The following is a 25,668-nucleotide window of genomic DNA, read 5'->3' as shown; positions in this document are numbered from 1 at the left end:
GTAAAAATTCAAACGCTTTATGTCAATGTTTTTTACAAGATTTCGGTTAAAATGTGGTAATTGTTTAAAGAAACTCTTGCAAATCGTTCGATGCGGTCAACTTTGTGGTTAGTGCACGTGTGCACGTCGGACGTAGGCGATCGGTAAGAATCATCTTGTTATCGTGAAACAAAACACTCTCGTCGATGATTGCACCCGTTTAATTTCGTACTAGTCTCCAAATTGGGTTGTACCCCCGATTTGTTGGGGAACGAGTTGTTTACACTCGTTGAATTATCATCTTGAAGTCTGTCAAACAACTCGGATTATATACAGGGTGAGTGCCGCAAGTCGGGCCAACTCGTCGAGATCTAGTCGGCGCCTGTCATTAGTCACAAATCGAAATTAGCACCTATTTGTTTTGGGAGCGAAGATTGATGTCCGAAATGACGCTAACACTCGTATTTTTAGTGTTTCTGGTTTGGTACCTGTACAATTTATTTCGGCGAATGACGTCAAATTTGACATAGGTAATTATTTTGCGGAAGTCTGCGCCACAGAAATACATTATCAAGTGTAGTGACTTTGCTTGCGAGAACGTGATTCAAGATGGAGGTCGAATTTGACCAGGCTTAATACCTATATATAGCACGTAAAGGTTAAGCGATATTGTTTCGTGTTTCACGGTGGAAGGCCTTGGGTGGTGTGCGAGAAAAAAATCGTATCGGTTTCCAATTTTTATTATTAATAGATGTATACTGGCACAAGTACATAACATGGAATATTATTGACAATAAATACCTTTAGTCTTACTCTAACTTTACATTTGTACCTAATCGAACGAAAGGTTAATCAGTCTGTTACGAATCTGGAGGACACGTGTCTAAATGTCTAGTTTTTTTTTAATTATCAGGGTTCGTGTTTTGAGAATTGAGAACTAGAGAGTACTAGGAGGTGTTGTTACATTTTTACGATTAACCTAGTCCTACAACAGTATAGTTAAAAAAATACAGTGGTTTAGACGATAAGATTAGTAATTGCGTCGGAGTGCATAATACTGTGCTTGATGACGTCGCCAAGCTCACTCCGACGCGATGCGTTAGTAGAATAAATTACGCAATACTCTATATACAAGAGACAACGACAAATTAAAACATTTGCAGTTTGATATACACATTATGTACAAATTAATACCTAAAGAATCACAAAAAAATCTACATCGTTAGTCTGATTTGGTTTTGACCCGGCTCTGGTACACCCCGGTACAAGTAGGACCTCGTTCGTCGACGGAGGGTGTGACTCGGTGCGATTTCTGGGAGTGTCGTTTCTGTTATTGTCTTACTGTTTGTTTGTACGTGATTTGGTTGTTAAGCCCTTGGGGGCCCCCGCGCTCTCTAGGTCCTCAACCTGAAGAAGAGCGCATCGCCGTCGACGATCGTGGTGGTCTTGACGTCCTCCGTCGTCGTCGTCGGCGGCAACGTCGTCTCTGTGGTCTCTTCGGTCGTGGTGGGCATCGAAGTCGTGGTGTCTTCGTACCTGATGGTGCTCATGGTGGTGGTCAGTTCGGCTATCGTGGTGACCTCGACCTCCTCCGGCTTGAGTCCGAGGATGGCGGCGACGTCCTCGACGTCGAACTTGTCGCTGCCGTTGCGCCGCACCTCGACTTTGACCGAGCTGTTGTCCAAGTGCTTGGTCCGCGAGGGGGTGACCACGATGGCGACGTCCGAGTCGTCGTCCTCCGACTTGTCGTCCCCCACCAGGGGGATGTTGAACTGGAGGGGGCCCTGGGTCGAGTCGTCCTCGCTGGTGTCGACGTAGTCGGGAAACTGGGCGTTGAGCTTCTGGAGGATGAAGTTGAAGTGGGCCGACTCGTTGATCTTGACGATCTTGACGCAGCGGCCCATGGTGTCGGAGGTGTAGCCGTCGGCGCAGGCCGGCAGCGACTCCGGGCTGAAGGTCGGGGTGATGAAGACGGACTTGGGGGTGATCCTCCGGCGGAGCATGCCGACGTCGTCGTGCTTGCCGTTCGTCTGGTCGACCAGCAACCAGGCCTCCCACACCAGCTCCGTGGAGCGCTCGTTCAGCGGCTTCGACGGGTAGCAGAAGGACACGCGGGCGCAGGAGGCGATGCAAATGAACACGATCGCGAAGGCCGGTTTCATGGTTGCGGCTGCGGTCGGACGCTCAAGTCATCTTCAGGTCTTCCCGTGGCCGGCGGAAGGTGCGGACTGGAGGCGGGCGCTCCGATCAAATCTGCAAAAGCCGAAATAAACCAATTACAAAAATAAACAACCACCGTTGTGAGGGAGTTGGAGATTTCCTTTGGCAGTGGGCCAGCGCACCGGGTGACGAATACTACGCAGGAGTCACGGATCGAAAGCTCGACGGTGATGGCGCCGGGTCCATCCGATACTGCTTTATTTGACAATCAGAGATCTGGCGAGCTTCCAACACCGCCACAGACAGACTGTCTGGAAGGATGCGTTATCGCCGCCTCGATTTCATCCGAGACGTTCGCTTTTCGATCGAGTTAAACTTGAAAACATCTGGACGTCTAGTGAATTACGCACTTGTTTTCGTTGGTCGACGGTTGTGATGCAAAAAACGCTCGCCTTTCGCCATGCTGAATCGATAAATTCAATAATGGAATCGCAATCTGGATCATGGTTATTACGCGCGAGGCGGCCACAACGAAGGAGGTGTAGAAAAAGCCGCGTCGAGCGCGTCCGATCGACGAAATCGGGTTAGTCGGATGATGTATTCGTCGAAGAAATTTTTTTTCCCATTTCAGGGTCAAATTGGCAAACGAGCCGTGTTGTTTACCACCGACTCAAACTGGAATCAGCGAGCCAGGTAAATTGATATCACTTCTGAAGGAGGTTTTAACGCGGGATCATCTGCTTACGAAACCCTTCAGTTCTAGAGGCCGTTCGATGCGCACACCGGGACGAAATCGTAAATGTAAACAGGATGTGGAAGTTTTGCAAATGAACGTATCAATTGCATCTATTGAATTAAATAGACTATGAAAGAAATGCTTGTTGTGTCGTTGACGGTGATAATTTGGGATATTTGCTCGCAATAACTGGCACGGTTTGTTTTCTACTAATCATTAGGTGTTCCATTAGAGCTACGATTTCACATCGTAGCACCGAAGACAAATATCTAAGGACTCCGGTCTGCTTTTGGTGATGAAACACTTTTAAAAGAATTGCTTATACCGGCTACAAAGGATTTAAGTTTGGAAGTCACGTGAAGGACCAAGATCTGCTGTTACTGAACATAATATTCGATAATACCATTAGGAATCGTAGGATAACCGGAGTCACCAACGGAATCGCAAAGGGTACATACTTTGGGCATTGGAACTACAGCCATTAATAACTTCTTGCGCGATCTCTTGGACGGCAGGAAAATTTGTTGTCGTTGAGTTTACAGATTGCCAAAGGCAACAGTTTGTCGAGTGGTGCAAAGAAACCTTGAACAACATAGAATAATATTGTCGTAACAGGACTGGACGAAGAGGAATGGGAGAACTAGAAGAAACTGGAAAAATGGTTGAAGGCAGAATTAGAGGTTGAAGTGACGGTGAAAGAGATGTATAAAATAAATGGAGGAAAAATGATTGTGGCGGAACTTGAGAGCTGGGGGGAAAAGCGGAAAGTTATAGGAAAATAAGAGGAACCTAAGAGAAAAAAAAAGGAAGGAGAGTAATGAGAGTAGACATAGAAGATGATCTGACGAAGAAGGAAAGAGACATACAGAAGGAATTAAGAGCGCTAGCCAAAGAAGAGCGACAAAAAGGACTGCGGGTGAAAGTGGGTTATAAAAAGATATGGATAGAGGGAAAAGGGTTTAGGTGGGACGAAGAAAAGGGGAAGTTAGATACAGCAATTTTTTGAATAAGAGCGCAAGAAAAAGAAGACAGGACAGAAAAGGGAAAACGAACACGGAGAGGAATAAGGGAGAAAATGAGCAAATAAGAATAGTATTCTGGAACGTAGCGGGAATAAAAAACAAAGAGAATGAGTTTCGGAAGTATTTGGGAGAATTTGACGTAGTGGGAATGGTAGAAACGTGGGTGGAAGAAAAGGGGTGGGAAAAATTAAAAAAGAGAATGCCGAGAGACTTTGAGTGGAAGTGTCAATATGCAGAGAGGGAAAGCAAAAAAGGGAGAGCGAAAGGTGGGATAATAATGGGTGTGAAAAAGGGACTGGAAGAAGAAAACGGAACTGAAGCAAAAGAAGAAAAAGGGTTTATGGAAAGAACGGTGAAAAGAAAACAGAGAAAATGGAGAATTGTAACAATATACAGCAGAAGTATGAAAGAAACGAAGAGAATAATAGAAGAGCGAGTAAAAGAGCAAGAAGAAGGAACTTTGGTGATTGGGGGGATTTTAATGCAAGAATTGGGGGAAAGGAAGACGGATAGAAGAAGAACAAGCAAGAATTAGGGAGTCTAGGTACAATGGGAAATATGAAAAAATAATAACGGAAGAACTGCCAAAGTACCTAGGAAAAGAGAGTAGAAAGGAGAGAGTGATAATAGCAAGATTTAGGTGTGGAAATGAGGAGAGAATAAATATTGGAATGAGGATAGGACTAGAGTGTGCAGGATGTGTGGAGAAAAAAAAGGGACGATAGAGCATTTGTTGAATGAATGCGTAGAATTGGGAGAGGGAGATGAGAGTAGAGAAGAAATTTTGAATGAGGACGGAAGAGGGATCGGAATGGATGAAAAAGGTTGAGTGGAGAAGAGGGACAATATGTGGGGAGGGATAATTGTATTTGGAAAGCTGCTATTTTGTTATTGTTTTATTTAGTTAGTTAGTTTTAGTTCTTATATTATATTTTATTTTATTGAGTTAGTGGGAAATGTCGAAAATCGGATAATTTATAAACCTGTATAGGTATTAAATATACATACAACAGTACATAGAAAGAAAGGATCTTCAAAGCAACGTACAAGGTGACAACAGGAATAAGGAAGTTTCAGAAAGCGTTAGTACAATTTAAAACAGCCGCTTTACAGTCCCGATCTGGCATCTTGAATTTTTGTTTGTTCGCTAGTTCGAGTTGTCGGAAGTATTGTTTTTGGAGTAATTCAGAAAGAACAGAATTTTTGTTCCCGTGTTTGGTTCCATTGAATGACTAAATGTATTGAACTGAATAATTTGAAAAATAGAAATAAAGAGATTCTTTGAAAACTAAGACATTTTTTCTGTGCAATCCAAAAAAATAGAATACCGTGAAAAGAATTGTATGTAAATTATAAGATGTACTACTACTGTACTGGGCCAACTCAAAAGGAATAATAAAAAGTGACTCAGTTTAGCAAAGCAAAAAAAAAAAGATTTTGCAACAGGATAATGCACGTGCGCATACACCTGTAGTTTCCATTGTATGAGTCGACAAAGCGATACTATCTGCTGCGACATCCGCCTTATTCGCCAGATCTAGATCCATCCGACTTCCGTCCACTTCCTTCCGATGTCAAAAAATTTTTCTTGGCGAGCAGACAACGACCTCAGAACTGCAGTTGACAGCTACTTTGAATGTTACAAAGAATGAAACACACTTTGGTGTGTAAGGAAGTTTAGAGATACATATTAAAAAAAAAAAGAATGATTACATTCTCTCCGTATCAGGTGGCGAACTTTCAAATGACCCTCGTATTTGCGATTTGGTCCAACTACTCCAATAATAATAAAAATACATAATAATATCTCTTGTGGAGAGAGAAAGGTGAAAGTTCTTATCCGGTGACCCCTGCGCAAGGATTTTTTAAAAATCTTCCGATTCGGATCTGACGAAAAGGCAAAGATGAAATTCGAGGGGGAGAAAAGAATTTGTGCGTTTTGGAGGAGCGTGAAGCCGTCCCTCGTTGTCGTGTCTTATCTCCCCTTCGCAGCGGAAAAGGCGATGGGAGGAAGCGATAAGTCCGATCGGATCGCTTCCATCTGTCGAGGATGTCGGTCTGAGCCGCAACTAACACTTGTCGAAGAACGCGGCGGAGAAGAGTCGCGTCTCACTTGGTCCCCGGCGTCGATAACGATCATGTCGCAAGGTAAATCCGATGTCGGCCACCACCGTACACACCGGTTCTATTTATAGTGAGGATAAGGCAGCGCCCGGTGACCTTTAGGAAAACAGAAGAGGTATGAAACAGGTGAATGTTGCGGTCTGATCAGACCTTGACGGGTAGATTTACCATCGGCGCCATCTGGACCGCGATCACCGACGGCGATGCCATCACGTGTCTAATTGGTTGTCGCGGGCGCCAGGAAACGCGCCGTCTCAGGTGGCAATCGAAGACGTCGTCTCCGGTTCATGTACCTTTAACATCTTTTCTCGTCGGCACCGGTTGCGTAATCCGCCGGACGGGAGCATCGACAGCCAATAACAGTTCTTTGTTCGTGTTGTTTGTAAACAAGGCGATTCGCCTCGTCACGCGAGGAGGAGGCGGCGGCCGCCCTCCCGGAATCCGACCCAAGGATGAAAGTGAAAGCGGAAGGAATCCCAAACCGTTTCTTTCGGCTTTCACCGGGACCATCCGGGTCGTTCGCCGGCGATAAGAAGCCGGCTCTCGCCATGGAACGCTGCCAACCGACGGCGGCGAAAAAACCGCCGAACAAGAGCTCCTTTGAGCGCGACCATCTGTGCCCATTCACGCTCGCTCATTTAGAATGCGGAGGACGCGGATTCGGATTCGCAACAGTTAATGAGGTCGGCGGCGGGGGCGGCGCCGTCCAGATATTATGTGTGCCTCCTAACAGTACCGTTCCCGCACTAATTGACTCGAAACGATGACTGATGCCGGCGACCTTACAAAGGATAACGGTCGCCAAGGCCCCTATTTATTTATTGTTTGCGAAAAGCCGTCGATATTATGAAAATAAATCGTGACCTGGATCGCCGAGCCGTTTTTCATCTATCTGCAACCGGAGCACTGAGAAGTTTCCACGAAACCTTGAACGTCAATTGCACCGTCCTCACATGGGTCCAATTGAATTGATTGAGTAATGACGCCGCCAGCAGAAATTCCCCACGTGAAAGAACGCGCCCTCACAACACGCCCAATCGCGGTGTGAAAGTGCAAATCGATCGGTCGGTTCTTTTTCTGTGTGTCGAGTAACTGTAATTGGCAATTGGAGATAAATATTGATACAAGGATTAGTTGGAGAAAGTGAACTGGAACGACGCAAAAATTCGACACGACGGGCTGGAGCGAAGGGGAAAAGGCGATGGGTGCATCGGGAGGGTGGGTGGACGATTTGAGTCGGAGCCAGAGATCCGTGGAGGAGATTCCCCAACCGGAGTATAAATACACTCCAGTTATTTCAGTTGTCGAATGTTGGGTTCAACCACGCTGAGAAGTGTTTTGCGGTGTTACCCAACGTGAAATGTCGATAAATCAACATCGCCGTAAAGAGCAATCGACTACAAAACTGCATCCGACCAGTCGTTTGGATAAATGTGTTGAGGTCTGAAGAAATTACTACAAATTCATGCGTCCTTGAAAGTTCTCATGTTGACGGGCTCGAATTGAGTTTCAGTGTAAAGATAAGTGAATCATTTGTACTTTCCCGTTTCACAATTGCAGTTTGTTGTAAAGTTCGACCGACGACGACACGTGGAAACTTTGACCTTTTGTAACGGTGGAGACACCAAAATGTCCAACAAGTACTGTTTTTTATTTTTCGTTGCTACAATTTTCTCAGGCCCACAAGAATTTTTGTCATGTAGGTACTTTTTCCTTACAAAAACTGCCAAAAGTGTCCCAGCTCCGAGAGTCGTAGATTCTGTCAAAAGGGCAAAAAGTTGGTGCAAGCACCGGAAGAACTTTCTCTTCGGGCGAGATGAAGAATTCCTCTTGTTGCAAATTCTTTAGCGGTGATGTTGCTCCAAATGACGTGTCTTTAGTGGGACCTCCATGATGATGGACGAAACAGAATTGTCTAGACCAGTTTTTTTATGATGGATACCAGAAGGTGTTACTCACTTAGGAATGTTGATTTTGCAATTTTCCTCAAGAGTCAATACCAAAAGGTGACCGGGTCACACATTTTTTAAAACTGCTATGCACTAAAACTGTTCGATAAACAATGAGAATTTTTCCGTAGAAGTAACTAGCGAAGCTGTGACCGTAAAATTACAGCAGCCATATCTGCCTTGTTGCAGTGGGTAAATTAAAAAAAAAACCGTTTGTCGCAAATCAAAACAAAGGTTAAATTGTTTTTCGAAGAAATAAAGATTTGCGAGAGATATTTGAAGATTGTGCTAAATTCTCCAGGTGGTCTATTTTGGGCCCGGCATTTTTCAAAAAGGAAGAAGTTAGTCAAACCCAAAACAATAAATGGAAAAGAAATCTTCAGAGAGACAGGAGTTTGCAGAATTTAGTGTGGAAAAAGTACCACTATCGAATGACTCTTTTGAGCGTCGAAGCGAAATAGTTATTTACGAACCAAGTGCGGGAAGACGATGTTCCCGCATGAGCGCATTTTTTAAAGCACGAGCGACGAAGGAGCGAGTGCCTTTAATTAATGCGCGAATGAACGGAAGATGTCTTCACGCAAGTGGTTCGTACAATATTTTATGTACGAAAATCAAGTAGGCAGTGATCTTTGGTTATTGGAAACAATTGCTTCACTTGATATTTCAATTTTTGCAATAATTTGTGAATTTTGTAGGAACAATTTTCAACGATTATAAATGTTTCCGTAATTTTTTAATGGAAGAAAACCCAGGGAAGTTGTATTTTATGTTTAGGGCCAGTGTTTTTTGCAATTTTTACAGCGTTGGATGTTGGAAGCGTTGCTTTCAAGGCTATGAGTACAAAAAGTTCCACGCCCCAGCTTCCGTACTCTGCAGATTTCGCACCGAGCGATTTCCACTTATCTTCTTTGCAAGGACTTCGTTTCGTGTCTTTGGAGACGTCAGGAGGTGTGTTAAAGAAATTCTTCAGTTTTAAATGGAACGTGGAAAAGTGGGGATCGTGTGTAGTGGGAAATGTAGCAGAACAAAAGTTGCATAATAACATTCTCACTATTGAACATCATCGGCAATTCTCATAAAAATGTGAAATTGATTGCTCAAGATACGACTCGGTAATTAATTTGCGCAGTTTTACATTTTATCTATCCGACTTCCTTTCGATCCTTCGTTGGAATGATTTATTGTCAAGTTTATGATTTATCAGTAGAAGTCTACACTTCGCACGGCGATAAATTTTTGAATCCTCGTTATCTGACATCTTCATCTTTATTGCATTTTTTTTTCTCTGTAAATTACGTTGTTAAGTAGTCCAACAGTTCTCGAAGCTAGACTTGATCACTAAGAAATATTTACAAACTGATTATTTATCTTATTGTTATTATTATTATTATCATGTTTTATGCCACCACATAGCGTGTAACACGTCATTTAAAAGATTAATTTATCATCAATTCATCACCGATATCACAGGACAAGTGATGACCAATTCTGAGTGATTTGGGATTTGGAACTTTTTGGGAAAATTTTTTCTTTGGCCTTTGTGGCAACGAGAGCAAGATTTCGTTTGGCGACAACAGCAGCCATCTTCCTTTTGTTGTTTTTTTTATCACCGCCGCGAGCTCCCGACGCGGATCCTTCGGCGGCGGTTTCGCAACCTCACCCAATCGCGCCTCGTGATTTCCGATAGGAAAAACAATAAAAACAGTTGAAAACATTCCTCACCGATTACGACTAGACTTTATTATTGACATAATTGATTAGTCGCCGATTAAAGCAATATTTTGAATTATTCAACGAAAACATCGTAATTTTCCCGTCACTTATCGCGTAATTTCTTTCACGATTGTGCAAAGAACCGACCGGTGACGGCAATCGCTGGAAAACCGCCGACAAAGGACGCCCTCGATGGGACAAAAGCAACAAAAAAAAAGAGTCCAACCCCGCCGCCGCCCGCCGGGGCCAAACGTTTTCCGGCGGAACGTTCGGCCAGACCGACACGGGAGCGACTCGGGGTGGCTTCCTCCTCCTCCGAACAACGAACAGCTCTTAGCGGAAACGGACGTCGCTATTTTCGGAATACGTCGAAACGAGTGAACGTGCGCCGAGGAGAGGGTCCCCTCCGGTGCTTGGGGTTCTTCGACGGCGAAGCCGAAATCCACCCACTCGCCTCCTCCGAAAGGTAAACTGCAGACCTTCCGATGATTTACTGCGGACCTTGACGAGAGGAGTCGTGAAAGTTGGCGCGGCCACCACGCTAATTGTATTCCGATCGCTTCTTCACCTGATGAGTATGCAATGTCCAGGTTGTCCTGTGCGTTTACGTGCCGCGTAAATTAATCCATTAACGAGATGAAGGGAAACAATCAACGATACACTTACCGGATATCCGCGAACGATCAGCGAGCGTTCATTTTTTTTTCCCCAACAAAAACGACAGTCACGGGTCACGGGTTTCACACGAAACAGAATGACCACTGACTAATGCAGTATTCAGGAGTGTAGGACCGACGTTTTATTATTTAATCAATACCGGAGGCCCGGATGGTGCGAAGTTTCGGTTTGTTAGGGGAAGGTGGCTCGCCACCTGAGCCAAAACGAAACGAGGAAAATCGCTCAAAAGAAAGACCGAGGTGGAGTTGCTGTGCACTCTTCTAATCCACCGGCTGCGACGCGTAAGCTGCTAATTCGCGGGAGTCTGGCTCGAAGGACCAACGTCTGGAATAAGCATGGAAGTAAAAAAAAGGAAAAATTTGGTAATATCCTCGAAAGAAAGAAAACATAGAATTGCGACACAAGGACAGGTTACAAACTACAACGACTTAGAGGAGTCCTAGAAGCGTCTGGGGAAGAAAGAAATACCGAAGGAAATAAAAACACAAGCATACCAGAAAGTCGTCCATTATACATATATGGATAGTTGTAGTGAAATGAGATTTCTAAGAAGAATAAGAGATTACAAGAAGAGATAGAATAAGAATTGAGACAGTAACATCAGAATTAAGTATAAAAACAATAGAGTCAGTCATCCGCGAAAGGCAATTGTGTTGAGCACCATATGATGAAGGAGTAAAGACAACAGAAACGAAACTAGAACGCAGGGAAAGAAGAAAATAGAACCAACGACTGAGATGGGAAGACCAAGAAAAATGAAGAATCCAGTGGAATGAGGCAAGACGATTGGCACAGAATAGAAATTCGTCATAAGGCCATATACTTGGGACAAGTTGGTGCTGGTCGAAGACGATGGGAGACTTTTTGGTCGCCCGATGGTCGGTCCTGGCGCCGGTCCTGGCTTGTTTACGCGCGCCAAGTCAACGTTCTGGTGGAGATTGTGATTTTCATTGATAAAAAGTGAGGTCGCGGCGTTGGGTCGTAAGTCAGAAACGGCCCAGGGCTACCCGCGTCGTATTCGGAAAGTTTGCGTGTTTGCCACCGTGTCGGATCGATCAGAATGCAGCGGGTGAATCGAAGCGGTTTTGTTTCGGCGTACACGGTACGACCTCCTCTGCATCGCAAACGTTTCGTCTGGAACGGCCCTCCCGTCGTCAGGTCGTTACGCAAGTCACACCGTCAGGATCGGTAACGAGAACAGAACCGATTGGATCGGTCCGATGAACTAGTTTTTTACATAATAATTTATTCCGCTTGTGGGGAAAGTACTGCGGCGGTGAAGGTGTCACGTTTTTGCTTTTCAACAACGGCAAGAAGGAAAAACGACGAGTTGGGGGAGGACGAAGAGCGAATTGGGTCAGGTTGAGTGAATCGCGAGTGAACGACTCTCGGCTCCTTAAAGAGCATTGTCCTCGGGAGCAAGTGAGCGAGGAAAACACACTCCGACAAATTTTAACCGGTGATTCAGTCAAAACCGTTCTTCTTCCAATTAAAAAACAGGAAATAACTGCGGAACTCTGACAAGTAGATCGAGTCGAGAGGAGGAAGATAGGGGAGGGTCCAGACCGGGTTCCAGACAGCGTTGAAATGTCGCCCGACGAGTGTTCATGTGTTGGACAATTTAATTAACTTTCTCGATCAGTATTCAATGCGACAAAAATCGATTGTTTGGTGGTCAACAGTTGTTGCAGGAACGGTAAACATTTCCTCTTTTCACCTTGGACAAGTACTACTTTGGTCGGCTTGTCAGCCGTCGGTTCTGGTACGAAACGCGGTAATAAAGGAAGGAATACAATATCCCCTCTAGTGTTATTGACAATTCGTCGACGGTACTCCAATGGTGACAAATGTTGAGCCAAAACTACTCGTCAGTACAAGTACAAATAAAAGTACTAGCATCGTTGTAGTACTACATATTAAGAACGCATAACAGTTAACGTTTCGTCAAGAGCTGGAAAGTTTGAAAGAAATTGATTGGGTTATTTGCTCGATGTCAATTTAATTTTAGAAATAATCTCTGGCGCCAAGTACTTTCGATGGAAATATAACGAGCGTTCAAAAAAAAAAATGTGTGGTCAAACATACCATTTTTTTCTTTTCTCTTTTGTTGTTTGGCATGCTTTGACATTTCCTCCAAATACATAATCATCATTTTGTTGTAAACCAGGAAAACTCCCATCGGTTCTGAAAAGAAGTTTTTTCCAAAAGAAATCATTCTGAACGCTGCTTGTTGGTTGACGTTTGACATCTACGATTTGACAGGTGATGAAGCTACGCCATACGTTAGCGGGAACAAAAACGAGCACCAGGTCACTTGACTTGATTTTTTTTTGAACGCTCTTTATCTTCCGGTTCGAAGGGAAACATCGTGCATATGTTAATTGTTGTCCTGACTTTACTAAAGCTCTCGTTGCGTCACCCGTGATATATTGTTAGGTAAACTTAAACAATATTTATTTAATTATAATGTAAATTGTGAGAGAAAACAGTTTGTGCTACTAGATCTAAATAAATCTATCAACGTTGTTGTTCAATTTGGTGTACCTCAGGGCTTGGACCAACTTGATTTTTACCACGTACAAATGATTTATCTGGACAGAATTACGGTAATTGTTCACTTTAACTAGTTGTGGAATGTTTGCGTTTTTTCTGGCTAGACAGGCTCAGGGCGTCCTCCTAGATCGTTTCCCACCATTCAAACCTTGTGCAAATGAATTTTCCTTACCCTTTAGTTATACTAAGCCATTGGCGCGACCTTGACGTGACCTTGAAAGACAACAAGAGTGAAAAAAAGGCATTTGCACAAGGTTTGAATGGTGGGAAACGATCTAGGAGAACGCCCTGAGGGTGTCTAGCCAGAAAAAACGCGAAAATTCCAAAAGTAGTTAAAGTGAACAATTACCAGAATTACATCTTATTTCCAGTTTGGAGGTACCGACTCCTCAGAATTATTCAGCAACTCTTGTAGCTTCTGTAACCCGACGAAACCATTTAATTTTTTAATTTCTCTTGTGATGTAGGGTAGAAAAAGACTTGACAAGGTGTCAGGTCTGGACAAACATTTGTTTCATAATCTATGTAATTCTCTAGACGCGATCGATACCACCACATTAGTTTGCTGCAATTTTCAATGCAACCTATGTATTTACAATCTAATCGTGCAACCAGATAATTCGTTGAGAGGTGGGGCTTGTTGCTGTCTGGCAGAATCTGGAGCCAATGCACGGTGACGATTTCAAAAGTTCTGGATGAATTTGCAAAGCGACAATAAACTAAACGAGACAATGGATTTTTAATGCGCACGATGGCGCAAGATCTCGAACTGGGAGCGAGTAATCTGGAAATTTGGAAGAAATTGTGAAAGAAGGTGATGAACAGTTCCCAATCGTGAGTCAAATCCGGAGACGTGTGTTGAGAAAGAAGTCGGCTGAACGCTTCTCCAGCGAGTTCCTCTCCGGTTAGAATGTCAGTAGGCAGCATAATTGTATCGATTACGTCGTACGGCTCTCGGGCAATTTAATAAATTGTCGGAAAAGTTAATGAGGATGACACGAGAATTATTCCAGTATTTTAGCATCGATTTACGTCTTAATAAACCGTACGCTTAAGAATAATCAAGTCGTGCGCATTAAATTGCACGAGTCAGTTCGCACGCCAGACGGCCGATAAGAAAAGATCGTTAGGTCCGATTAAATCGAAGCCGTGATACTTTTTACGGATGATTTAGGTGACAAACATAATGGAATTATCGCTAGACTGGTACTAATGACAGAACAAGGTAATGGTCGAGTCGACGTAATTGGCAAAAATCGAAAACTGGCCTGACAGTGCATGCAATTCATGTCCAAGGTGCGAGCTTTCCTCTTTGGTGTTTTCGCAAGAGGTCCCAGTCGAGATTTCGTGTCTGAAGCAGTTTTTGCTCGAGCGCCTGTTACGTTTCCGTTTATTAAAATAATTTCTGAAGTATCCACAATCGAGCTGACATAATAGACCGTAACAGCTTACATAAGGCAACTTTCGATTTGTTTCCAATTTTGGTACCGATTTAGTTCCTCTCTTCGTCCCGGTGGATTTTGTCGTTAGAAGGAAAAAAACTGGTTTGTAACTAGTGTGGTTGGGTGATATGTCGGTTTTTGGAAAGTTTTTTAACGGTGCCAAAACACCAATAAGGTAAGCAAGCCGTGGCAAAAAGACCTTCACGAATCGATTCGGTCTGGTCGGTAGGTGCACAAGGGGGAGAAGGTCGACGCCACTTGGCTAATTACTCTCTTAATGCCCACAATAAACAAATATAACGATTTGAATAATGACCAACGGTTTAAACAAACACTGTTAAAAAGCAATTAACGTAACGACTGTTAGTTTTCTCTCATTAATAAAACAGAAACGCATCGGGTTTTGATTTGGTGGGTGTAGAAAGAGAGCAAGGTGCAATGTTTGCAATTACAAAAAAAAAAAGCAAAAAGTGTATTTCACGATTCCTAGAAAGGTTTGAGGAGCAAAATGGAAAATTTCCTATTTCAAACAAAGCTTTGGTGAGGAAAATGCAAAATTTACAGTTCCAAAAAAGGGTGGGAAGAAAAATGTACAATTCTCAATTCCAAAATGAGTTTGGGAAGCAAAATTCACAATTTCTAAAAACGTTTGGGGAGCAAAAACTCCAATTCCAAACAGCTTTTGATGAGTGAAATGTAAAACTTCTTGTTCCAAAAAGAAATGTAAAATACGTTTGGGAAACAAAATTTGCTATTACAAAAAAGATTTTGTAGAGCAAAAAGAAGAATTTCTAATGCCAAAAAAGCTAACAGTGCTAAAAAAAATTGGGAACAAAAATGTAAAATTCCAAAGTAAGTTTCGAAAGCAAAAAGCTAAATTTACAGTTTCACAAAAAGCTTTGGGGAGCAAAATGCAAAATTCACAATTCCAGAAAAGTTTGGGAAGAAAAATGTACAATTCCCAAATTCAAAATAAAAATGCAAAATGCCAAAAAAGCTTTGGGGAGCAAAATGCAAAACTTACAGTATCAACATTTGGGAAGAAAAATATAAAATTTCAAGGGAAGTTTGGAAAGTAAAAGCAAAATAATTTCCAATTCCAAAAAAAGCTTTGATGAGCAAAATCCAGAATTAACAAATCAAAAAGAAAACTAAGTTTGAAAATGTTTGAGGAGCAGAATGCAAAATTTCCAATTCCAAACAGCTTTTTGATGAGGAAAAAGTAAAATTCGCAATTCCAAAAAATATTGGGAAGTAAAATGTACAATTCCAAATCCAAAATCAATTTGAGAAGCAAAATACAAAAATTACAAAAATTTACAATTAATTATCTCATTATTAAAGTGCGTCTATCGATATTTTAAAACGACCTTTTGATTCCTTCAGTGGTTTATTGCCCGCTAACAAAGATTGTCGTAAAAGTGGTGAGTAACCGATCTTCAATAATCCGCAGGTACCATCGAGAGTTTTTGTTACAGGGTAGGTAAATAATCCCCTAGTAATGAGACCATCATAAATGACCCAAAATGTTAACTAGTGTTTAAAAAGTCGTTTCAAAATATCCATAGACGCACTTTAAAACAGAAACGTATCGAGTTTTGATTTGGTGGGTGTCGAAAGAGAGCAAGATGCAATGTTTGCAATTACAAAAAAGCAAAGCAAATGGTGAAAATCGATTCCTAAAAATGGGGAGCAAAATGGAAAATTTCTATTTCAAACAAACGTTCGCAGAGCAAAATGCAAAATTCACAGTTCTAAAAAAGTTTGGGAAGAAAAATGAAAAATTGTCAATTCCAAAATAAGTTTGGCAAGCAAAATTCACAATTTCTAAAAACGTTTGGCAAGCAAAATGCAAAATCTCCAATTCCAAACAGGTTTTTGATGAGTTAAATACAAAATTTACAATCCCAAAAAAAGATTGGGACAAAATGTAAAATTCCCAATAGCAAAATATGTCTGGGAAGCAAAATGCAAAATTTCTTGTTCCAAAAAAAATGTAAAATACGTTTGGGAAACAAAATGCAAAATTTGCTATTACAAAAAAGGTTCTGTAGAGCAAAAAGAGAATTTCTAATGCCAAAAAAGCTAACAGGGCTAAAAAAAAATTGGGAAGAAAAATGTAAAATTCCAAAGTAAGTTTCGAAAGCAAAAAGCTAAATTTACAGTTTCACAAAAAGCTTTGGGCAACAAAGTGCAAAATTCATTATTCCAGAAAAGGTGGCGAAGAAAAATATACAATTCCCAATTTCAAAATAAAAATGCAAAATGCCAAAAAAGCTTTGGGGAGCAAAATGCAAAACTAACAGTATCAACATTTGGGAAGAAAAATGTAAAATTTCAAGGGAAGTTTGGGAAGCAAAAAGCAAAATAATTTCCAATTAAAAAAAAAGCTTTGATGAGCAAAATCCAGAATTAACAAATCAAAAAAAAAAATTGGGAAGAAAAATGTAAAATTCCCAAATCCAAAATAAGTTGGGAAGCAAAATTCACAATTTCTGAAAATGTTTGAGGAGCAGAATGCAAAATTTCCAATTCCAAACAGCTTTTTGACGAGTTTTATAAGACACCATTTTGTAGCACGCGTTTTTTAGAGCACGAGGAGCGCTGCGACGAGTGCTATAAAGCAAACAAGTGCGACAAAATGGCTTATAAAACGAGTATAATACAATATTTTTTCTATTTTGCCCCTTAAATTTAAAAAAGTTCAAAACATCATGCTAGGAGAATTATATTTGGCAAATCTAAGGGTTGGTAACGCTGGTAAATGGATAAACAATTGTAAGTTTTGCATTTAAAGGTCGTGAAATGCAATGATCACTATGAGTCACTGCCAACATTAAAATTTTAAATAAATGTACCTGAAACGCGTATCGAAAAGAGCTCCTTTTCGAAACCCGTTTGAGTGTTATATTGACTGTGTTATAGGTGCAAAATAAAAAAAAATACAATTATGTAATTATCTCATTATTAAAATAGAAATGTATCGGGTTTTGATTTGGTGGGTGTAGAAAGAGATGCAATGTTTGCAATTACAAAAAAGCAAAGCAAAAAGTGAAAATCGATTCCTAAAAAAGTTTGGGGAGCAAAATGGAAATTTTCTATTTCAAACAAACGTTGGAGGAGCAAAATGCAATATTCACAGTTCCAAAAAAGATTGGGAAGAAAAATGTAAAATTGTCAATTCCAAAATAAGTTTGAGAAGCAAAATTCACAATTTCTAAAAACGTTTGGGGAGCAAAATACAAAATCGCAATTCCAACCAGCTTTTTAACAACTACTAAAATACTAAAAAAATTCGGAGAAAATGTAAAGTTTCCAATAGCAAAATATGTTTGGGAAGCAAAATGAAAAATTTCCAATTTCAAAAAAAGTCCTTGGGGGCAAGAGGTAGAATTTCCAATGCCGAGAAAGCTTTGGAGAACAAAATGCAAAACTAACACTACAAAAAAATATTAAGCAAAATTGACAATTCCTAAAAACGTTTGGGGAGCAAAATGCAAAATTTCCGGTGTCCAAGAAAGTTTTGTTGAGCAAAACGGAAATTTCACAATTCCAAAATAATTGGTAAGAAAAATGCAAAATGCCAAAATACGGTTGGGAAGCAAAATTTTCTGTTCCTAAAAAACTTGTGAAGCAAAACACAGAATTTGCAATGCCAAAAACGCTTGTCCAAAGCTTTTGGAAGGTTGTTCAAACCGATTCTTGGCAAAATCTAACTTTGTGGTCTGTCGCACTGTTGATGTTTGTTCGAAGTGTCACGTTCACAGCGTTCGATCGGGATCACGAATCGATGGATGGCGTAAATCAACAGGGCCGATAATTCTACATAATAAACAATTTAGTCCGTCGTAAACAACGGCCGCCGCACTTCAACCTCGGTTTGAAGTCGCCCGGTGTCCCGCAGGGCTCCCTTTCGGGCCCGCTCTTGTCCCGTCCAAAGTCAGGAGGAACTTTCCGAAATCGCGAGGTTATCGCTTTCCTCCGGTCCTCCGTTCGCGTGTCGCACGGGGCCCCGGAAAGAGTGCCCCGGCCCGACTTTCGACGCTTTTTTCGCCGCCACTCCGAAATCGCCTGATCCACTGACCTTAAACCTCATCTCGGCCCGATCAGTTGTGCAATGGCGTAACAGACGAGCGGTACTCACCGTGATTGTTGTTCGCTTGCTTGTGGGAAAAGTCGTCCTTCCGATGTGGAAAAATCGAGCGGCCCCAGCTCTGCCTCGTCGGGTTACCTTGATCTGCTCCAGTAACTCCGCACGGTCACCGCACAGCCTTTTCGGCGATATCCTCCGGAGTTTCCGGGTCGCGGTCACGAGGGGGTGCGCAGGGTGCGGACGAGCCCCGGGGTTTGACAGTTCTTCGGCGGTCGAACGGTACGGCGAGACAAGAAGTGGCGCGGACGCGACAGCATCGACAGTCTGACTGGGGAGAAGTGGCGACCTCACCGGTATATATCGTCGTGCCGACTGCAGCACGTCCATTACGAACAGGTGCAACGCGAGTGGGGGCGAGCCCTTACGGACCGCTGCGACTCTTCGGGAAATCATTAGAGGGGTCCTGGGGTGCGAGGGCCGCAGATACACCTGTTCCTCCATCCGCAATTTGTCCCTCGATGCTAAACAACAAGAAACGACAACACTCAAGTGAACAACAACATTAAATGGCAACGGTGTGAACTGGGCTTAATTGAGACAATCGTGCGGTTGACAGTCGAGTCCGGCGACAATAACCACAAACAATATATACAGAGTGAGCGCGGCAGATTCGATTGTTTCCGTTCCAGGTTTCAGGTTAGCGGAAAAGTTGTCGTCCCTTTTTGGATGTATTTATGATTTTGTTTATCGTCGAAGTACTTTTTTTTTCTCCGAAGACATAAACGCGTTTTATTGCGACATCTAAAATGGGCAAAACTTTGATAATTACCGAAAAGATGCTGCGCATCAGATCGGTCACAACCGAGAATAATTCTGATCTCAAAATGCATTAAAATCTTTTGAATCTTTTTTTTTTGTTGATGATTTAAGGAAAAAATATTTGGTAGATAATTTTTGCGGTTATTTTTTTTATTGTCAAAGCAATTTTTTGAACGATTATTTCCTTCATGTGTTTAGCAACCAATTGCGTGACAAATATTGACCAATCAAAACGAGAAAACAAAAAATAACGCGATAAAATTTCTCTAAAATGCACATGTGCAATAATCTGATAAAAAATGTCGGTACATGATTTTTTTTAATAAATTATTTTGAATAAAAAGGATTGGAAATAATGCGTTTGGTTTCATTCTATTCAGGAAATAATCAGCCGTATACCCCTCGTGCAAAATTTTAATATCGGAAATTTTTTTGCTAATGAATTCAAGCATCCATAAATTATTCGGTCAGAAGACCAATTATTAGCAAATAAAAGCCCTCAACTTCGTCTCGTGCTCTTATTTGCTAATAATTGGTCTTCTGACCTCATTTATGGATGTTTTCGTTCATTAGCAAAAAAATTTCCGATAAAAAATTTTGCACTTGGGATATACAACGTGTAACAGAAATAAGTACATTAATTTTAACTGGTAATAGAACTCGTCAAAAGGAACAACTTTTCTATTTACCATTTTGCCGAAAAACGATGTTTAATTCCAAAAAAAAATTGGAGAGATTTTTCACTAAAATAACCCTACGCCACTAAATACTGCAATGGCTAATTGAGATCAGCGCTAATATGAAAAAAAACGTCCATTTTCATCCAGAAAACGTGTTTTAACGCAGAAATCGAAATTCAAAGAAATCTACCCGTATAGCAAAAAATCCACTTCGTAAGAATCTGGTTGTTTCACGTTTTTAGGTAGCTTAGTTTTGGAGATATGAACGGTTTTAGGAAAATCTTTCCTATTTTTTTAAGCCACTACGCAACGTTTTTCGCCAAAATGGCAGAGAAAAAAGTTGTTCCTTTTGATGAGTTCTAGTACCAGTTAAAATTAATGTACTTATTTCAGAAACACTCTGTATATGTAATATAATATGTGAGAATTTCCAAAAATGTTGGTGGTTTTTGGCTGGGAAAAAACTTATTTTCGTCCTATAAAATTTTGTGTCCACCATGTAGTACAATAGAATACAGTTTGATGTATTTTTTGAATAATGAAAATTTTTGAAGAGTTGATTATTTTTTGTAATTTTTTTTTGTTTCTAAAATTTTTGTGTTTTCAAAATTTTGAAATTCCATAATAAAGCTGTCTGATCGTCTAAAATAGGACAATGGTGTTACTGTATAAGTAATGATACGTTTCTTAATAATAATAAAAGAAATCATAAATTAGTCCGACCTGAATGCCGGGTTTGCGGTGGATCATAATTCACATCATAATATGCAATAATCATCTTTATTATGACAGGAAATATAAAAAAAATAAATACATAGTGTAATTGTAACCAAACAATATTGTTCAGAAAAAGAACAAAATACATAAATGAAACAGACAAGCTGGTATTTTTTTTAATGAATTAAATAGTATATTATGTTATTAGGAGCAAAAATGAAGTTTTATGTGCTGATACTGGTAGTATCGCGCGTTCAAATGAAATCCTGGGCTGGGAAGGCGTTGGAAACCGTCAATTGTTGTGCTTTTCTAAAGCGTAGATTAATTGGAGCATGTTGACAACTAACCTAAAATTTAGAGCCAAACATTTTTTCTTTTTTTTTCTTTCTTTGCAATGTTTTACATCAAAAATAGAATAACGTAACGATTCCTATTCTCGAAGCAAATATCTAAGGGCACCCTTTGCTGAAAACAAACATGTTCAATTATGTCCCGATTAAACATAAACAAATGTCATTTGTGTCAAACGGCGGGAAATTCAAACTTGACACTGTTGTAAACGCTTTAATTTTTCCAACGCCTACTCAGCCCAGGATTTCATTTGAACGCCCGATACAAGTTTCAACATGTCGCATACAGAGTGTTCCCCCAAATGAATTGTAGTACTCCGAGTGAACAAAATTTATTTTTTTTTCTCGTTAACGCGGACCTCTGCTTTATTACCCGGAAATTCTTTTCTCAAACACACTGTACAGCACAATCGGCAATTACAAATTGTGAGTAAGCCACCTTCGGCTCTACATTTCGTTCGTATCACGTTTCTGGGAAGAGATTTGTCAGCACGCTCTTATCACACCGAAAAATTCAATCTAACCATTGCCACAGTAATCTGAACACCGACAAATTCCCTTTCTGGGCGTAGCATTTCTGCAGACTTCTCGGAACTGTCGAATACCTTTGGGACACCTTTGTGTCCGACGGATTTACAACTGACTGACCATCCCGCACTAATCAGCAATCGTCAAGTTTGCACCCAGGATTAGAAAGAGTTTGCGAGTTCAGGTGGAGTTAGGTGGGACGCAGGGGAGGCAACTTCGAGGGGTTCGCTCAAAAGCCCATCCGAATCTGTCGCAACTCGCAACTCATAACTGGCTTTGTTGCGGCGAGAGTTCCGCGTCAAAGTTGCAAACTTTCCATTCGATCTAATTTCAAAGCGTAGCGAACTCCTCTCTTTGTGCGTCGCAATTAAAACGACACAAATCGGTGTTGTTTCGCTGAAAAAATAATCGATCACCATTCATTGTATTTAAATCGGGATTGTGCAAGTGCGAAATTATGCAGCGCCCGTCTTCCAATCGATATTTGGTGACCTTAGAGGAGCGAATTCGCGCAGAATTAATCGGCGATTGTTGCGTTGGGACATTAAGGAGGTCGCAGATTTTTCGTGAAATCGACGGAAAAGCCAAGAAGAGCGGAATGTGACGGTGATTTCCCCATTGTGTTGTGATTAGAGCTACAAGCACTCGAGTTATCACGGAGTGGTAATTAGTTTTGTGATAGAGAAAATGGGGAGAGTCGAAACGTCGGAGTTTCTACGAGTACAGTCTTGATTTGTCCCAAAACAAAAATACAAACAACGAAACGTGACAAGAAGTTTTAATCTAATCGATTTGTGTTTTTTTGGGTTTTTTTTTTTTGGCGGGAATGTTTACGTTTCGCACTGATCTGGAGTCAAACCCATCACCGGCCATTTTCGTGCGAAATACGTAATCGCAGCGGCATAATTAAATGGTAATGTTTTTATTGCAAGGCAATAAAAATGATTATCGCCGGAATACATAATTCGTCACAAATGGAAGATGAGATCGGTGTTGCATCATCGCCAAATCTTTGTTTCGAATCAAATAAAAATGAAGACGAGGCTCTGGATTGGTCGTTTTTTGATTTTTCGTTGACCTTTGGTGGTTTATCAGTGCGGACACGTTTTTCGAGGGGTCTGTGTTGTCGGGAAATTGGTCAAGGATTCGGTTTGCTTCCGGCGATGTTTCATGGGGAAAACCAAAAGGGGAGAAATCGACAAGTTGGAGAAATTGTTCGAATGTAATGCGGTTTTGATTTTTGATGGGATTTTGTACAGAGGGCGATTACGTACTTGAACGATGATTGATCATTTTTAATCAGCAACAGCGATAACAACGGAAGCTTGAAATTTATAAAATAACGAAAAATGATAACAGTAAATATGTAATAATTTTCACTTCGACTGAGTAAACATGTGACAGCTCATGTGTGTACGTATTTTTGGTTTTTTGAAAAATTTTGCGATCCAAAAAGAGTTTTGAGTGGCTTTTGACGTTTTCCAAATTTTGTGCAGGAATCAATCACTTAGTTAATAATTAATTTTGATTTATATCTTGACCTTTGTCTGTTTATCACCACACAAAATTTTTTCGAAACAAATTTATTTGTGTTGTCAGTCGAAAAGTGGTCAAGGATTCCGTTTGTTTCCAACATTGTTTAGGTATTTTCTTCGAGAAAGACCTAAACGTCGAGAGAAACATGTCAAGAATGTTGAGAAAATTTCGAAATTCAGTAAGAATTTTTTAACATGAAAAAAATAGTGAATTCATAAATAATATTCATAAAACAACAAGAATAATAATTATCGATTTGTTCGATGGATCGTTTGTTAATAATAATTAATTGTTTTTAATCCGTACCTTGACTTTTGTGTCAACTGGTCAGGGATTCCCCTTGTTTCCAACGATGTTGTCTCATTTAGAGAGAAACTGATAATTTTGAGAAACTTATGAAATTCAGTAGTTATTTCTGTTGAAAATAATTAGCTACTAATGATTATCAATATTTTTTTGTAAAGAAGTAGTAAGAGCATTAGAGATAGAATCAAAAGGAAACCTTGAACATTTTTGAGTTGACGAAAATCAAAAATTTTGAATTTTTGAAAATTGTCCAAAACCAATTCTGAGCAAGTTTTTCAGAATTTGACATAGAAAAAATATTTCTTTCATTAATGATTAATTGATTTTATTTTGCATCTTGAACTTTGTTCATCATCATGCAACAATTTTTCGAAACAAATTTGTTTTGTCACTCGAAAACTGGTCAAGGATTCCTTTTGTGTCCGACACCATTTAGGTATTTCCGTCGAAAAAGAGTCAAAAATCGAGAGAAACATTGTAAGAATGTTGAGAAACCCTTGAAATTCAAGAGGAAAGAAGATGCAAGAATTTCGAACGAACAAAATAATACATTTCTTAATAATTTAAGCAATAGGTACATTTATTATCGTTGTGTAACAACAAGAATAATCAGTCCAGTGCAACAAGATTTTATTGATCATTTTAATTTTAAGAAAATGCTCTGTTAATGATGAATTGTTTTTAATTTGTACCTTGACCTCTACGTCAACTGGTCAGGGATTCAGTTTGTTTGTTTGTTTGTTTTGTCAGATGAATCTTCATTTAGAGAAAAATTGAGAATTTTGAGAAATTTGTCAAGTCATATTTTTTTATTTTCTCCAGGACTTGTACAGAAAACATACATATTAATTTAGATTTTAGAGAGCAAGTCAATAAATGTAACTGACCGTGTATCAGGGTTGGCATGTTTAAAACATTATGTTTTAATCTACAGTTTAAAACAGTGTTTTAAACATGTTGTATAAAAAACACACGTTTGTTTAAAACTGTTTAAAACACGTTTTAAACATGTTTTTTAATCCATGTGTTTTAAATTAAAAAAAAAGACAAGAATTCAACTTTTTTTAGTCACGTTGATTTATTCAGATTATTCACATTTCCAATACAAATTGGGCTTTTTTTTGGTATGAGTGGTCCACGAGTACCAAAAAAAAACCCAATTTACACACGAACTCGTTAAATAAACTACTATTATACCACTAAAGATAACACGAGAAAATAATGAGAAATCTAAATTTCGATAATTTCGCAGTTTGCATTGCAATATTGCAATATAACTGCGCAGTGCGCATGCCCAGTGGTCGAACGTAAAAGTACAGCAACATAATAAAGATTTCAACCGGTTTAATGCTGTTTTATTCGTGTTTAAAATTGGTTTAAAACATGTTTTTTTTAACCAAGTTTAAAACATGTTTTAAACAGAAAAAACTGTTTAAAATAAAAAAAACTGTATGTTTTGTTTTAAATAAAAAAAACATGTTTTTTGCCAACCCTGCCGTCTATACAGTCTGTAATCAAAATACAGGGTTATTCTAAATGATTGTAGTCGAAGTAGGCCATGCCCATGTTATTACATTTTTGCAGCTTTCATGTGAACTGTCGTTTTGTCAATGTCACTGTCATTTTTTAGGTGAAAAGTGCGGTGATGAGGTTTTTATTTATTTTTGTTAAAAATGGCTCCACCTTGCTAAAGGTACAGAAAAGTTTATACTTGGCATATTATTAATATTGCTGAGTTTGCGACCTTGGGGGGTTGTCGCTCGTGCCGTCACATTGGAGAATAGGGGTAGAAAATCACTTTTTTCCAACATCGCTTATGAAAATGATTCTTTCATCACTCAATTTAGTGAGGAAAATAGGCATTTGCATCACTAGTGAGGAAAGTGGAGAATGTAAACTCACTAATGAGGAAAATTTATTTAACAATCTACTACATTAACAATCTACTACCTATTTATTAATATAAAAAATGTAAAACACTAAACTCCAGATCCGGAAGATTAAAAAAATAGGGGAGTAAAATAATTATAAAGAAATTTAAAATTGAAACTCATTTTCATAAGCGATGTTGGAAAAAATAGTATACACAATTCGTGATCAAAGTGCGATTTTTCAACTCGCAATACTACTCGTATCATCACTCGCTGGCCCTCGTGAGTATATCATGTATTGCTCATTGAAAAATTAGGCACTTTCATCACTTATAGTGTAATATACTATTTCAGGTGCAGGACCTTTTATAGTAGTTATTGGAGTAAGACCAAATTTACTGGACTTCCA

At 40.0% G+C, this 25,668-nt stretch overlaps 1 protein-coding gene across 1 annotated transcript; it reads right to left on the bottom strand.

Moving 5' to 3' along the window:
• Positions 1–703: 703 nt before the first annotated feature.
• On the bottom strand, positions 704–19,108 carry LOC138138935 (uncharacterized). Its single transcript, XM_069059072.1, has 2 exons — positions 18,504–19,108; positions 704–2,232 (listed from the first exon to the last, which is right to left on the bottom strand). Exon 2 carries the CDS (start codon positions 2,139–2,141, stop codon positions 1,374–1,376), a length of 768 nt encoding a protein of 255 aa, XP_068915173.1. The 5' UTR covers positions 2,142–2,232; positions 18,504–19,108; the 3' UTR covers positions 704–1,373.
• Positions 19,109–25,668: the final 6,560 nt, after the last annotated feature.

Source organism: Tenebrio molitor, chromosome 9 (assembly GCF_963966145.1).
Source record: "Tenebrio molitor chromosome 9, icTenMoli1.1, whole genome shotgun sequence".
NCBI classification, from domain to species: Eukaryota; Metazoa; Arthropoda; class Insecta; order Coleoptera; family Tenebrionidae; genus Tenebrio; species Tenebrio molitor.
The sequence above is the reverse complement of the archived record's forward strand: the minus strand, read 5'-3'. Positions and strand labels throughout refer to the sequence as shown.

Bases quoted from the DNA above. Each gene is read 5' to 3' on its own strand.
- LOC138138935 (XM_069059072.1), bottom strand. From the start codon at position 2,141: ATGAAACCGGCCTTCGCGATCGTGTTCATTTGCATCGCCTCCTGCGCC.